The 16,405-nt window shown below is 39.0% G+C and overlaps 1 protein-coding gene across 9 annotated transcripts in view; it reads left to right on the top strand.

Annotated features, from left to right (window-relative positions):
- The window catches only part of FRMPD1 (FERM and PDZ domain containing 1), a 150,279-nt gene that overhangs the window by 106,961 nt on the left and 26,913 nt on the right, over window positions 1–16,405 (top strand). For 8 of the 9 annotated variants that reach the window (XM_038552855.1, XM_038552863.1, XM_038552858.1 and 5 more), the window contains 3 exons: window positions 9,767–9,924; window positions 10,784–10,886; window positions 13,687–13,732. In XM_038552855.1, coding sequence (XP_038408783.1) covers window positions 9,767–9,924; window positions 10,784–10,886; window positions 13,687–13,732 — 307 coding nt within the window. Of the gene's footprint in view, window positions 1–9,766; window positions 9,925–10,783; window positions 10,887–13,686; window positions 13,733–16,405 lie in introns of those variants that run through there. The other variant, XM_038552864.1, reaches the window with a different exon arrangement.

The following is a 16,405-nucleotide window of genomic DNA, read 5'->3' on the forward strand; positions in this document are numbered from 1 at the left end:
ACCCCAGGCCGAAGGTGGCATCAAATTGCCAGGCCACCGGGGCTGCCCAATTGTCATCTTTTTAATAGCTCTGGATAGCTATAGAAATAATAACATAAGGAAGATTTAGATAATTGTATACTTTTCCACTTAATTATACCATTTTTTCCCTCCTATGAAAGTTTTGGCTTTTATGTAGTTAAATGTTATTTTCTTGATGATTTATTTGATTCCTTCTAAGCTTAGAAAATCTTCATCCCATAATTAATTAATTTCCCATTTAATTTAATAGCTTAAAAATATCTTACATTTAGTTCTTTAATTTGGAGTTTTAGTATAGGCTATGAGATAAAGAACTGGCTTGATTTTTCCCAAAACAGTAAGTAGTTATTTCCATCACCATTGACTGTGAGTGATCTTTCCTTTCTTCAATGATTTATGACTCCTTTTTTTATCATTATGAAATTCTTCTGTGAGTCGGAAATTGGATCTCTTTCTAGGCTAACTATTCTGAAGCATTGATCTGCTTGTTTTCACACCCCTGTAATAAATTTTCTATTTTTTTACCCTTACTTGCAATTTCTGCATATAAACTTTAGAATAATTTTACTATATTATTAAAACAACCCAGGGATGCCTGGGTTGCTCAGTGGTTGAGCATCTGCCTTCAGCTCAGGGTGTGATCCTGGGGTCCCAGAATCAAGTCCTGCATCAGGCTCCCTGAGGGGACCATGCTTATCCTTCTGCCTATGTCTCTGCCTCTGTCTGTGTGTCTCATGAATAAATAAATAAAATCCTAATAAAAAAACAACCCAGCATAAGATTTACTGAATTCTCTTATGCTTCATCTAGAAGTATTAGTTTTATAGAGCAAGATTTAAGAAACATGAAGAGGTTAATGCAGCTTGGTGCTTGGTTCTATCCTCAAGGCTTAAGAAAGATTTCTCAACTTACCTTGAATCTTAATATTAATGAACACACATGCACACGTTGCAGACATGTGCACACATCCACGCACATACACAAGCACATGTGCACACACCTACCTGTGTGCACTGCATGTGTATTGTGGCATCTCAATGTCAGAAGCCCTCCCTGTTTGTTTTACATGTTTTCCAAATGTACTTTTTCACTACAACCATAAAAAGACTATTTACTAATTATAGGGATGGCCTTATTTGGCCTTTTTGATATTCCTATGATGTAGAAAGACCACTTCAGGTATCAATTTTTGCTTCTTGACCTATGAGCAAAAGTGGGAAGATCTGAGAACAGGCTGGAAGGCTCTTGCACTGCATTTTCAGAATTGCCGTCATCTTCTGAATCTCCTTTTTAAAGTAATAATAGAATAATTGCTTCTCTCAACTGTAGGCCTTCACCCTATGACACAATATTCACAGTCTCTTCGTTGCATAGTCCCTAGAAACTGTCATAAGCATAGTCCTATGATTATGACTACATGCTACATTTCTTTCTGGTATGGACTGCTCCCTCTATTTCTGCTTTCTTTAAATAAACTTTAGATTAAAAATTCAGCTTATACCAGACTTTAGCTTTTAAAATCACTCAAGCTGAACATCTAATACAGTGTTTAAACATTGATTCAAAATAGTTTCTCCACATCCTGCTGGCCCTCAAAAATGAATTCTTTGTTGTTACAGGATAGAATAAAATATATTTTCTGATCTATTAGAGAACAGATAAAAAGCCACAGAATATCGGAAGCATAATCTATTTCCATGTGGTATTTTTTCGTTTTCAGTGTTGATCAGTTCGGTGTGAACTAATAACCCATGAAATATAGAATTTGTCTATTTGAGACTACTTTCATGGTAAATGTAATTTTTTTTCTAGTCCTACTGTAGGCTAGATTCATTTATCGGACAGGAATTCCACTAGTGTGCCCTCAGGTCTTATTCTGTTTCAATGTAAAATCATCAGAATGATCTCAGATTTATGGTTTGAAGCTGTTACAAAGGAACCAGACATAGGTTTTTGGATTATCAGTGCTCAGTTCGATATTTATAAGATGCTTCAGAGCATCTTAAATCAAATTTTGCAGCAGAGAGCATTTCCTTCAGCTCCCTGTCAAATATTAAACACTCTTTGTGATGAGAAGCCACAGTTTGGTCATGTTCTCAAACAATCCCTTTCCAAACAAAAGCTGAAACATGGCCTTTGGGGAAAATGTCAAATGCAGACTTTGGGCCAAAGCCACTGACACTGTGCAGAGATAAGTCAACACAGTGGAGCCTTGTTTGTCTACTATTGTTGAGGAATGTACCCTTCCAAAGGGAAAAGTCAGATAACTAAAGACTACACATTTGAAAAACATCAAAATGGATTCTATTTTAACTGTGCAGTATGGTTTGTTTTTTTTCTTTTATTCTCCATACATTAATAACCCTTACTCTATGCCTAGCTTTGAATTTAGCACATGGGACAAAAAAGACATGGTTTTTGCCTCACAAATTATATAGTCTAGAGAGGACAAGAGACTTCACATTGGTCATTGCAAATATTATTTATATTTTTAAAAGAGATGTACATGTTCTGTGGGTGTGTTCAACAGGAGATATTTCTGCCCAAACCAGAGGATAGAGTAGGGGTTGGGCATGTTGGGTAAATTTCTGGAGAGTGTGTGCTATCAGGGGTTATGGGGCTGGGGGAGGATTCTAGGTAAAGGGAAGAGCTTGTGCAAAGGCCAGTGTATTTGAGGAACTCAAAGGAGACTCCTTTGACTGGAACAAGAATATCGGAGAATGAATGGCTTGTTGGTCAAGGCTAGGGTGGTGGGCAGGAGCTGTATTAAGCCATATAAGGGGTTTTGGATGAGGTCATTTCGTCAAGGAAGACATCTGAGCAAGGTTGCATTTATAAAATCAATATGGGTATTGGATGGAGAAGCATTCAGGAGAAACAGAAGTGAAAAATGAAGAGACCAGTTTAGAGACTATTGGAGAAAGCTGTCTGCAGGACAGGTAATGGAGACCTGAAATTGAATGGTGGCTGAGGAGATAGAAATGGACATTTTTAGAGATCTTTTGGTGTTGTGACTGATCAGATAGTAGGGATGAGAGTGGGGTATAATCAAGGATGATTCCCAGGAGTTTTCATGATACCATTTGCTGAGCTCTGGGACATGGAGAAGATGAGTCCTAATTCCTCATAGGGCTGAGCTGTGTAGCCAATTAAGCAAACAAAGGAAAATGACAAATATTGAACTCTTGTTACTTCCATTCAAGTTGTCTGCTATTTTTTAATGGTTATATATACATTTTTACCTTTGCCAATCATTTGAGGTACTGTTTTGTTTCATGATTTCTATATACAGTATTTTGCTCAGGTATTCATTCATCTAATAAGTACAAATGCTTCCTTGTGGGCAAAGGATCTTCACTCAGCACTCAGAGAATTTAGGTCTAGAATAATCCAAGCTCTTCTTAGGAAGTAAATCTGAACTGTAGTTTAGAGGATGCTCTGAGTGGGTATGTTCTAAGCTATGTCTCCATGTATGTCTAAAGTTCTGAGGCTTGTGATATTTCATTGATGTAGAGTCTTGGAGTAATTCTTTACTAAGTCCATCTTCTGTTGAGTTATTTTGAGTTTTTTTCACTATTCTAAATGAAGTTGTGATAAATATTTTTGAATATTTAAGAAGCAGGGTATTTTGAGTTCATATTCTATTCTAGGACTTTGCCAGGCCTGGGGAACACAGAGATAAATAGATACTACCCTTGTCTTTTAGGAACTCATAATCTAGTAAGATAATTTGTGTTTTTGTTTGGGGTTATCACTTTGAGAAATGGCGGTCTGAATAGTAGCAGAAGGTCAAAGAAAATGATCACATTTTAAATTCATGTTACAATTTCCCTGATTATTTTCTAGAGAGATTGAATAGCCAATTGATAGGTCAGCCTTAAATCCCAGGGCCCGCACATATTGGGCTTTAATATTTTTATTTATATTTGGTGCTTTACTTGACATGTAATAGCACTCTGTAGCCCTTTCAATTGTACTTCTTTAATAACATTTTTCATGTTATTTACCAGCTTTATTTCTTCATGTGCAAGTTGTCAGTTCACTTGCTTTGAGCATGTGAAAATCGGTATTTTACTCCATGTATTTATGCCCATTTTTTATATATTTGTATCACAACATTTTCCCCCCAGAATTTTATTTTTTTAAACTGATTTATCTTGGGGCGCCTGGATGGCTAAGTCGGTTAAGCATTGGACTTTGGCTCAGGTCATGATGTTGGGGTCCTGGGATCATGCCTTGTGTCAGGCTCCAAGCTCAACAAGGAGTCTACTTGTCTCTCCCTCTGCCTCTGCCCCTCCCCCTGCTCATGGTCTTACTTTCTCTCTCTCAAATAAATAAAATCTTTTTAAAAACTAAACTGATTTACCTTATTTTCAACAGTTTTACTGAGATACAATTTACATACCATACAACTCACTTACTTAAAGCATACAATCATTGGTTTTTAGTGTACTCACGATCCATTTTGGAAGATTTTTTTCACCCTAAAAAAACTCCATATCTATTGGCAGTCATTCCCCATTTCTTTCCAGAATTCTCTTGCTTTCAGCCGTAGGCAACCACTACTTTGTCTCTATAGATTTGCCTCTTCTGAACATATCCCATAAGTGGAGTCACATGGTATGTGTTTTTTTGTGGCTGGCTTTTTTCACTTAGCAGAATGTGTTCCAAGTGTATCCATATTATAGCCATGCATTCATATTTCATTCCTTTTCATTGCCGAATAATATTCTGCAGTGAAATATTTTCTTTGTCATTTCATCAGTTGTTTTTTTAAATTTTTTATTTATTTATGATAGTCACACAGAGAGAGAGAGAGAGGCAGAGACATAGGCAGAGGGAGAAGCAGGCTCCATGCACCGGGAGCCTGATGTTGGATTCGATCCCGGGTCTCCAGGATCGTGCCCTGGGCCAAAGGCAGGCGCCAAACAGCTACACCACCCAGGGATCCCGTCATTTCATCAGTTGATGTACATCTGAGCTGTTTCCACTTTGGGGCTATTATGAATATTGTTGCTATGAACATTTGTGTGTGAGTTTATGTGGACATATGTTTTCATTTCTCTTAGGGATATATGTAGAAATGGCATTGCTGGGTCATATGGTATTTAGCATTTAGTCTTTTGAGGAACTGCCAGGTGGTATCAAGGTTGCTTTTTCTCCACATAGTTGTCAATGCTTGACCTATCTTTCTGATTGTGGTCATCCCAGTAGGTATAAAGTGGTATCTCATTGTGGTTTTGATTTGCATTTTCATAATGGCTAATGATGTTGAGCATCTTCTCATGTACTTACTGGTTGTTGGTGTATCTTCATTGTAGAAATGTCCACATAAATGTTTGCCCACTTTTTAATTGAGGTATTTTTCTTTTATAAGAATTCTTTAGGGATCCCTGGGTGGCGCAGGGGTTTAGCGCCTGCCTTTGGCCCAGGGCGCGATCCTGGAGACCCGAGATCGAATCCCACATCGGGCTCCTGGTGCATGGAGCCTGCTTCTCCCTCTGCCTATGTCTCTGCCTCTCTCTCTCTCTCTCTCTCTGTGTGTGTGTGTGACTATCATAAATAAATAAAAATTTAAAAAAAAAAGAATTCTTTATATTCTAGCTCCAGTTATCAGATACATGATTTACAAATGTTTTTTTCCCATTCTGTGGGTTTTTCACTTTCTTAATTGTATCCCTTTTTTAAAGATTTAGGGATCCCTGGGTGGCTGAGCGGTTTAGCACCTGCCTTTGGCCCAGGGCATGATCCTGGAGTCCTGGGATTGAGTCCCACATCGGGCTCCCTGCAGGGAGCCTGCTTCTCCCTCTGCCTGTGTCTCTGCCTCTCTCTCTCTCTCTCTCTCTCTCTCTCTGCCTTTCATGAATAAATAAAATCTTAAAAAAATAATATTGATTGATTGATTGATTGAGTTGATAGAAAGAGACAAAGAGAGCATGAGCCAGGGGAAGGGCAGAGAGAAAGGGAGAGAGAGATTCACAAGCAGACTCAGCCCTGAGCTCTGAGCTGGATATGGGACTGGATTTCAGCATCCCAAGATCATGAGCTAAGCCAAAATCAAGAATTGGATGCTCAACTGACTGAGTCACCCAGGTGCCCCTTAATTGTGTCCTTTGAAGCATAAGAATTTTTAATTTTGATGAAGTTCAATGTATCTGTGTTTTTGTTACTACTTGTGCTTTTGGTATCATATCAAGGTCACAAAGATTTACTCCTTATTTTCTCTTAAGAGTAGTATAATGTTAGCTCTTACATTGAGGTCTATGATCCATCAGGAGTTAATTTTTGTGTGTATGAGGGAGAAATTATAAGCTTTTATGGCTTACTTTTTTCCTTGAGAGAGAGAGAGACAAGCAGACTCCCTGCTGAGTGGGAAACCGCCCCCTCCCCCAATGCGGAACTTGATCCCAGAACCCTGAAATCTCGACCTGAGCCAAAGTCAGATGCTTAACCGACTGAGCCATCAAGGTGCCCCTATCCTGTTATCTAAGTTTTAAAAGTTATATGCATTTATTTATATGTTATTAAGGGACTGAATATTTCATTTTATTTAAATGTATTAATTTAAATTCAAAGGCTGGTAATTCAGTTATTGGAAAATTTTAGGTATGTTTGGAATAACTCGGGCATGAAAATTTACTTTTAAGCTGTAAATTTTATGAAGTCTGAGTATTTCTGGTGAAAATATAGTGTCCAAACTGAATGTTCTCTAAATATGATTTAGATCACACTGGATTTTGAGGACTTAATATAAAAAAGAGTGCAAAATACCAATTTTTTAATTGGCTACATGATGAAATGATAGCATTTTGGATATATTGAATTAAATAAAAATATATTGTAAATTAAATTTAAAAAATATATTGTAAAAGTTAATTTCACCTGTTTCTTTTTCCTTCTCTCATGTGGCTGTTAGAAAACTCACATTTACATATGTGGCTTGCATTAAATTCCACTTGGCCAGCACTGTCTGAGAAGCTGTGCCACAGAAACTTTGAAGAAAGGGGCCCATTTCCAGCTGCATGATTTTAAGCAAAAGTCCCTTGAAGGAAGATTCAGTATCCTTATCTATAAAATAGGGATAATCATTGTATCTCCCTCATAAGTTTGTTAGGAGGGTTAAGTGAATGAACTATGAAAATAAGTTGGGTCACTCCCTAATACATAGTTATTGCTTAATAAATGTTATTTATGATTATTCTCATTGTTACTGCTACTATTGCTGTCTTCAATTTATCAAGTTTTTTTTAAATTCTGGAAGAATTTTTGACTGACGTATTAAATCTATATTTTTGATTAGAACTCTATATTTTTATTTTTTAAGATTTGGTCTTTCCCAATCAGGAATCCAACATAACTTTAGCCCAATTACTTGTTATTCCTTTATTGCATCAATTCATTAAGATTTATTTACTTACTTATTTGAGAGAGAGAGAGAGAGCTCACATATGAGTAGAAGGGGGCAGAGGGAGAGGGGGAAAGAATCTCAAGCAGACTCTACACTGAGTGTGGAGCCCAGTGCAGGGCTGGATCTCACAACACCCTGAGTTGAAACCAAGAGTCAGACATTCAACTGACTGTGACACCTAGGCACCCCCTTTTAAAGATTTGTTTATTTATTTTTGAGAGAAAGAGTGAGTGCGTCATCTTATTAAGAATACTTAGCACCTAGGTGTGTCTGGCTGGCTGTCAGTGGAGTATGCAACTCTTGATCTTGGAATTGTGGGTTCAAGCTCTATGTTGGGTGTAGAGATTACTTAAAAATAAAATCTTAGGGGTGCCTGAGTGGCTTAGTCAGTTGAGCATCTGCCTTCACCTCAGGTCATGATCCCAGGGTCCTAGGATCAAGCCCTGTATCAGTTTCTCTGCTCAGTGGAGAATCTGTTTCTCCCTCTCCCTCTGCCTGCTGCTTCCCCCTGCTTGTGTGCGCGCACTCTCTCTCTCTCTCTCTCAAGTAAATAAATAAAATCTTTTAAATAAATAAATAAATTCTTAAAAAGAAAAAAGAATGCCTAGCACCTAATACACATTCAACTAATCTGTTTCAGTGAGTTACCGAGTACTTTTTGAGGCTGTGTTTTTTGTTTGTATACTGCAACTCCACTAACCTTACTTTTTTAGCACCAGCAGGCCTCTTTGTTGATCATTTTCTAGTTGTAATATCATCATTTATTTAAAAACAAGTGGTACTTTTCCATTTCCTGTGTTTATTATGTGTCTTACTGTTTTTCCTTCTCTGATAACTATTATGTGCATTTTCTCTATATTCAATAGAAGTAGTGTCTAGAGTATCTTTCCTGTTGTTGTTTTTTTTTTTTTTAAAGAGTGTAAATGTGATTTTTAACACTTGGTATAGGATATTATTATTTGGAAAGGCCCTTTTATAGCTTTAAAGTTTTGTGTTTTTTTTTAAATCAGTAATGGCTATGAGCTTTTTTCACTACACATTTTCAGTTTTCTGTTTCTTTCCTCTCAGGAGGTCTATTTGCTGACGCTTCTTAGTATGACGCATGTGCTTGCATAGATGAAATCCTCTTTGCTTCTGAGCTGGGGAGTCAGATCATCATCTGTTCAAATAGCCTACATCAGCTCTAAGCTGAGGTGTGAGGAACTCCTTGATGGATAATGTACATGAGGTTTTGTACTTGAGTTTGTCACATGCATTTGGACTCCATGGAGCAGTTTTTTATCTTTCCCAATTCTTGTTGAAATTGGAGGTCATTATCAATGACAGGTGATTTTCAGATAAGTGAGGTCCTGTTGCATTAGGCAGAGTTCCTGACAGTATTTGTTAAATGGATGAGAATAAATGATAGGGCTTAAATGCAGAGCCCCGTGGGTGCTGTTATTCCTCCACAGTCTGTTATTTATTATGACAATAAACACCACATCCCATCCCCATTTGACCTTTCTCAGAAAGGACCACTGACTTGTAGGAGGGAAAAATCATTTGCTACAGACAAATGAGAAAATAGCTCATGACTGGCATTGTAGTTTTGAGAGAGAGAAAATACAACTTTCAACCTACCTGCTTTTAGATTTATAGGGAACATGTATGTTTTTAAAGATCATTATAGAGAGAACCTTCACTATCTGGGATTTCATATTGGAATCCTCACAGTTACCAAGTTGAAATGGAAGTGAAATTCATCTTAAAGCAAAAAAGAAAAAAAATCACCAAAGAAACAATCCATCTATGGAATTAGCATTATGCATCCAAACTGATACATTCCTCGTTCCTGTTTATGGTCCCTGTTTTTCCTCTTCTGTACCTCTGCTGAAGCACTGCCTCCTGCCTGATGGCTGGCTGTTCATCCATGCACCCATGCATCCATGCATCCATGCATCCATCCATTCAGTAGTGGCTGGTGAATATCTTCTGTATGCCTGGATCTGGGATGTATAGATATGCCCTCGATATCTCTCAAGGTGCAGCTCAAATGCCCCCTCTTCCAGGTAGCGAATGTTTTCCTTGATTCCTTATCCCCTACCCCACAAACTTAGAACTGCTCTCCCCCTTCTCTGAGTGCCCATAGCACTTCAATACTTCTGTTTTCTATCATGGTGCTACATTCTACTGGATGTTTTAATCTACTGGTATTTGTGCCTTATCTCTGTCAAGAGGAGAGTTGAGCTGTGCTCTGCTCTGCATCTTTCTCCACCAGGATGCCTAGGGCTGTCCTGGTTTGTGACCATTACCTAGAATCTCCTCTGTTTCTTTTTTATATTACTTCTTCTCTTCCAGGGCTAAAGTTGCTGCAGCTGATGGGCCCGCAGGGATTCCAATCCAGACCATCACCCCTGTGAAACACACAGTAAAAATAGACAAAGATGCCCTCCTCCAGGACTATGGATTTCACATTTCTGAGAGCCTTCCCCTCACAGTGGTGGCCGTCACAGCAGGTAGGGGCTGACTGGGAAACAAGAAAGGATTTTGGCCTCTCAGGGTGGGGAGAAACAGCCCTGGATCTCTTCCCATCTCTCTGTCCTAGAATATAATTTTGAAAATGCCATCCCAGGAGGTTAGATAGGGCATATCTAATTCTGACCTAATTCTGTCTAGAGCTTTGTACCTTCCTTTGGTGCAGAGAGGGAGGAAGCCCCAAGTGCACTTGCCGATCTGAACCCCAGGCTCCTGCTAGCCTCAACCAGGCTTTTGCCCACCCATGGCTCCCTGGCCAGTCTCAGGGCAGTGACAGTATTTGGATCAGCTGGCCCTCCTCTCTGAAACCCTACATGCTCCACGCTGGGGAAAGTTTCTGGCCAGCGAGTAATAGAAATTATTGATTTGTTTTCACTTGAGTCTTTGTAAAATACAGGCTCTATCAGGGTGAAGAAGAGCAGGCTGGAAATGTCTAGTGTTTGTTTTCATACATCAGCTATGTATTGATGTTAGATCTGGAACTAGTTAAAAACTAATTTCAATTTACACACACGCACACACACACACACACACAGTTCTTTAGAGATGAATGTAGTAGATTCACTGGCCAGGTCTTTTGATTCAGGGGATTTCCACTAATTTTCTTCCCTAGGACAGTCTCCTAATATCCTCTGAGGGTGATGGATAGTAGGTACATTATCCATGTTTTGTAAACAGGAAATAGATCCACGGGAGCCCCAGGCTGGCCAGGGGAGTGAAGAGGGGGGTGAGCTACTGCCCTGGGGACTGAATCAACCTGCCATTCAGTTATGCTGCTGTGACCCATGAGGTCTGGGTCCTCCTGGCCTGAAGACCAATTACTTCTTCTTTGTCCAACAGGAGGCTCTGCTCACGGCAAGCTTTTTCCTGGTGATCAGATCCTCCAAATGAATGACGAGCCTGCGGAAAGCCTTTCCTGTGAACGAGCAGTCAATATACTGAGGTACTAAATTGCTTCCATTATCTGAAGAGTCACACAGATTATCACAGAGCAAAGACGGGTGACAGGAATGACATAATTGATCTCCTGTGGTTTTAGTAGGTAGGGTCCAGGCTCCTTTAACGTGGAATTTGAGAATTCCATCTTGGTCACTGTGTGTTTTCTTTCATCTACCTAGAGAAGGGATGAAGAGGCACTAGGGTGCTATATTTCTCAACCTCCTGTTATGCTAGACACTGGACTGGGTACTGCAGGGGTTGTAGTTATGAATAATACAGGGGCTTTACCTGGTAAGGATTTCTAGGATTGTTGTAACATATGCCAAAGATTGGACTAAACTGATGCTGAATCTGTTAGCTCTTTCTTCAACTCTTCTGATAGCTCTTAAATGCCCTTGCATACACAGCCTGCTGGGCAGATATGTAGTTTCATTGATATGGCAGCAGCCAACTTCTCCCTGGTGGCATTGTGACCTGTGTAAGCACCTCGTTTTCTGTCTAGACTGTGATCTTCCTAGGAGCTGGCACACAGTGACCATGAGCCAAGAGAGTTAGCACCAACAGTTATTGACCCTGGTTTTAAGACAGGAATGTCAATGGATAGGCAGGTAGGTGTGAAGAGGGCTAACAGACTCACTCTAACCTAACAGACTTTGTCTTCCACATTGGTCACTCAACACTGTTTTGATGACTTTTATATAAATAAAGAGAAATGAGAACTTAGAGTTACAGGAAAACCAACTTGAAGATGCTTATTATGCCTTTTTTGTAAGTGATTTGGGGTTGGTTTTCATTTCTGAGAGCATCTCATGGACAGTACACACTGAATAATAGGTAACTAACAAAGAGTATGACAAAATGAAAATGCAGGAGGAGGCAGTCTTCACCCTCAGGAGGTACACAGTCTCACTGCAGGGAGATACATACACCCAGTTTAAGATTTACAGAGACTCCATCAACGTGTGGAGAACAGAATCCTTTCAACCAAGCCCAGTATTGCTTCTGGATTGCTGGAGAATAAGTTGAGTGGGTGGGACAGCTGGGATGGGACTTGGTCATTTCATTTCTACGAAATGAAGTAATGGCGGTGGAAATCATGATGTTTGCTTTCCTGATTATTGTGTGATTTTCTCAAAGATAATCAATGCCAGCAAATTAATTTTAGGTTTTCAGTGATACTAGTATTTCTGACAGGCGAGATCAAACTCTAATATGCAAAAATTATTCTCAACTTAAAAGCAGTACACTGGAATTTGGGTGTTTGGGTAACACTGAACCCAACCTGCTTACTGAGCACCTTCAATGGGCAAGAAGCTCTGTGGGGCAGAGGGACTGCATTCTCCACACACCTTCAGGCTGGTTGAGCAGAAGTGACCTATGCACATCCCTGTGAGGTTGAGGGCAGACCATGCATTAAGAGGAGCAGACAAAAGGGGCTATAAATGCTACAAATTCCTCCAACTTGTGAGGCAGTTGGGTTTGACAAAACAGAGGAGTCCAGAAGCACTTCAACTGTACTTTTAGTGCTGGGACGAATTTGGTGCACAAAGGTAGAAAATCCAGGTGAAGAAGTGCTAAGCAGGAATTACCAGGTGGGGTATGGGGAGATGCTGAGGGCTCAGCTTGCCTGAAGCACCAGATGACTAGAGGTGACGTTCTGGGAAGTGAGGCCCACATGGTGAAGGGTGTCGCATGCCCACACAGCAAATTCAGGTGTTAGTCTCCGTCTGGAAGGTCAAGCCATTGAGGACTTCTTAGCTGGGATGCTACTTGTTGTGTGCCATGTGCTGTGGTCTCTATCCTACACTGCATATGAGAGGGCCGTTTTTTTGTTTTTTATGTTTTAGCTTAGTTCCGGTGCCATTGCCGCCTATAAAGGGCTAAGTCCAAGCAAAACATGGTGCAACAAAACCTTTCTAATCCCTCCAGATATTGTGGGACCTAAATGTTCTTTTGAGAGCATTTAGAGCTTGGTTTGTTGTAGATTATCTTAGGAAAGGCCTGTTCTTATACAAAATGGAAAAGAGGCAATCCCCAGACACTTAGAAACCACAAGTTGATTTTTTTTTCCATTTGAGGAAGCAACACACCAGCAGCAATCGGCCTAAATGTTCATATTGCAAGAAGTCAAATGAAATTATTTGCAGACAGCTTCTCAATGTAGCAAGGGCAAAGAAAAAGGAAATATAGATTGATTTTTCAGTTCTGTTCTCTAATACAAAATGGAAGTTTGGCAGACATCTGTTTGATTTTTATCACTTTGGGAATCTAAAAGATAATAACAAGACAGAAATATCTAGTATCTTGATACACAAACTGGTTGGTTTTTACCTGATAAATGTTATCTATATTCATTTATTCAATTTAGTGAAATGTTTAGCCTCAGTTGTCTGAAACAGCAATGTAAGTTATCTGTGTTATTACTGTGTTTTCTCTTAAAGAATTTTTTTTTGGACATTAACCTAGCTAGTGGTCATGCCAACTGCATGAGTTCCCCATCATAAAGACTAAATTAAATCTAAGTGACTTAAGTGCCTGGAGGTATAGATTAGATGGTAGAGGCGGGGATCTGAAGATTCTCTCAAGGTGGGAGGGGCACTCTAGGACAGTGTCAGCTCCTCTGCAGAACACTGCTTTCCTCTACGTCTTTCTCAATGTTGCTGAGCCAAAGAAGCTGAAGCAAAAGAGGCTGCTTTGTAATTCTGCTGCTCTTTTTGACCTTGACCCCCCCACACACACACACATCATCCAAAGTGATGAAATGTTATCTTTATTCTGTTTTGTTTTGTTTTGTTTTTTTTCAGGGAAGCTGAAGACCCTCTTTCAATCACAGTTGTTCGCTGCACATCGGTAAATCTTTCTATGTCCTGTTAGTTTTACCTTTTTCGGACCCAAGACTCCATACCCCCTCATAGAATAAACAGGGAAGGCAAATGTCAGAGGGGACAGCAGACAAGCAGTGGGTGGGCAGGCAGTCAATGTAGCCTGAAGACGGCTGATGCATCAGTGCTGTGGAGGAAACAGGCATGGATTGGTCCAGGCTTCCAGAATTTGTGGTCCAGCTAAGGAGACAGATCTAGGATTAAGCAGAGTGGGATGATAACAAAAGCACCAAACTACAAGTTTTAAGATAAGTTTGTGGGTTAGGACTTTGGGGAAGTCATTAACTTTCAGTTTTCATTTTTTGTAAAACAGTGATGATGACAGTAATTGTCTTGTCTAATGGGTTACTGTGAAGACCAAGTGAGATGTTGGATGTGAAAGTGTCCTGTCAGCCCTGGGGTTCATCACAGGGCAAGGTGTGGCTTAAACAATGTGCTGGTAGGAAATGACAGTCCTAAATGCCACAGACCAATGAGCCCTTTATCTGTGATACAGAGAAAAGTGTATAATTAAGTCCTAACAGAAAGAACTATCAAGGAGGAAGAGTTGACAGAAAATTCTCATTTGGAGACTTTAATACATACCTCTTAGCTTTAGCCACATAAAGATAAAAAAATAAATAGGGGTATGGAGAATTTCAGTGATGCATTTGATAATCTAATCTATTGACCACATACCACTCTATCAAAAAAAATTCAATAAATTCCCCAAATAAGAAACTATATAGAGGTACCTGGGTGGCTCAGTGGTTAAGCATCTGCCTTTGGCTCAGGTCATGATCCTGGGGTCCAGGGATTGAGTCTCTCATTGGGCTCCCTGTAGGGAGCCTGCTTCTCCCTCTGCCTATGTCTCTGCCTCTCTCTGTGTGTCTCTCATGAATAAATAAAATCTTAAAAAAAGAAACTATATAAATCTCTTTTCCAGAATATAATGAAATAGAAGCTAATAACCAAAAACTTAATTAAAACTGTCCAGACATTTGGAAATAAGAATGTAATCTCCCAAGTAAAGATAGAGTCAGATAGAAAAGCAAAACTAAAAAAAAAAAAAAAAAAAAAAAAAGAAAGTCTATATACCACTATATAGACTAGTTAGAAGAAAATTTAAAATTAGAAGTGTGCTTTTTAAAATTTATGTGCAGTTGAAGCTATACTCAGAGTAAAATGTATAGCCTTAGGTGATTTTATTATTTAATAAGGAAATAGGTCAAGAGAATATTCAGTGCAAGAAGTTGGAAGAAAAGACTATAAAACATAAAGCAAAAGAGAAAATGATAAAAATTAAAATCTAAGTGATGCTTTGGAAAACAAAAGTTATAAAGTTGATAAATAAATCCCAGAGTCAGTTCTCTAAGGGAAAAAATAAAAAAGGAAATCTTCACGGAAAAGAAATAGGTGGACCCTATGTGAAGGAAAGTAGAATATTATGAAAGATAGGATGTAAAAAAATTTTTTTAATACAAAAAGAAATATACCATGTTCTTTGATGGGAAGACTGTTATGAATACATTGGTTATTCTCATATTAATGTATATTCTGAATCCAAATTCAAACTCCTGATAGGACTTGCATTTGGATTTTGGCAAAGTTTATCGAAGTGAGGCTTACCAAGAAAATCTTTATTAAAAAAGGAGAGTAATGGGGTGCCTGGGTGGCTCAGTCAGTGAAGGGGCTGAGTCTTGATTTCAATTTCAGCTCACGTCATGATCCCTGTGTCAATGCTCTTTGCTCAGTGGGAGAATTTGCTTGAGGAGTCTGTCTCTCCCTCTCCCCCCACCCCCTCACACTGCTCTCTCTTTCTCTCTCAAAAAAAATAAATCTTTAAAAGTAAAAACATTTGGACAGCCCGGGGCGCGGCGGGGGGGGGAGCCGGGGGGGGGGGGGGGGGTGCTCAGCGGTTTAGCGCCGCCTTCAGCCCACGACGTGATCTGGAGACCCGGGCTCTAGTCCTGCATCGGGCTCCCTGCATGGAGCCTGCTTCTCCTTCTGCCTGTGTCTCTGCCTCTCTATCTCTGTGTGTGTGTGTGTGTGTGTGTGTGTGTGTGTCACATGAATAAATGAATAAAACCTTTAATAAAAGTTAAAAAATTAAAAAATAATTTAAATTAAAAAAATTTAAAATGTAAGAGTAATAAGGATGACTTTGGTGTAATAGATTTTAAAACTAATAAAGCTAAAATAATTAAAACAATATGATATTGACAAAATGGTTGGACATGACAGTGTAATCAAATAGAAAGTCCTAGAATAGGTACTGAGATAAGAATTTAGTATGTGAAAAATATCGCATCTCAAGTCACTGGAAGAAAAGATGATTACTCACAAAATCATACTAGGACATTTCTTTAAGTATTTGAAAAAAGATAAAGTCTCATCACACCATTTGATGTAATAATAATTAAATATAGAAAAACATAAAAATGTAGACAATATAGATGAGTGCCTGTGTGGTCATAGGTTATAGAAGGAATTCCTAACTAGGGAGTGGGAGGAAGCACAATGAACAAACAGCTATTTGATTATGTGGAAAAATTAAATTTCTATGGTTCAAAAACTTTACAACACCAAAAAGCAAAGAAATTGTCTCTTCTCATTTTTGAAAAATACTGTTTTTTGTTTTTATTTCCTGGAAATAGAATAG

The sequence above is a fragment of the Canis lupus genome, chromosome 11 (assembly GCF_011100685.1).
Source record: "Canis lupus familiaris isolate Mischka breed German Shepherd chromosome 11, alternate assembly UU_Cfam_GSD_1.0, whole genome shotgun sequence".
In the NCBI taxonomy this organism is placed as follows: Eukaryota; Metazoa; Chordata; class Mammalia; order Carnivora; family Canidae; genus Canis; species Canis lupus.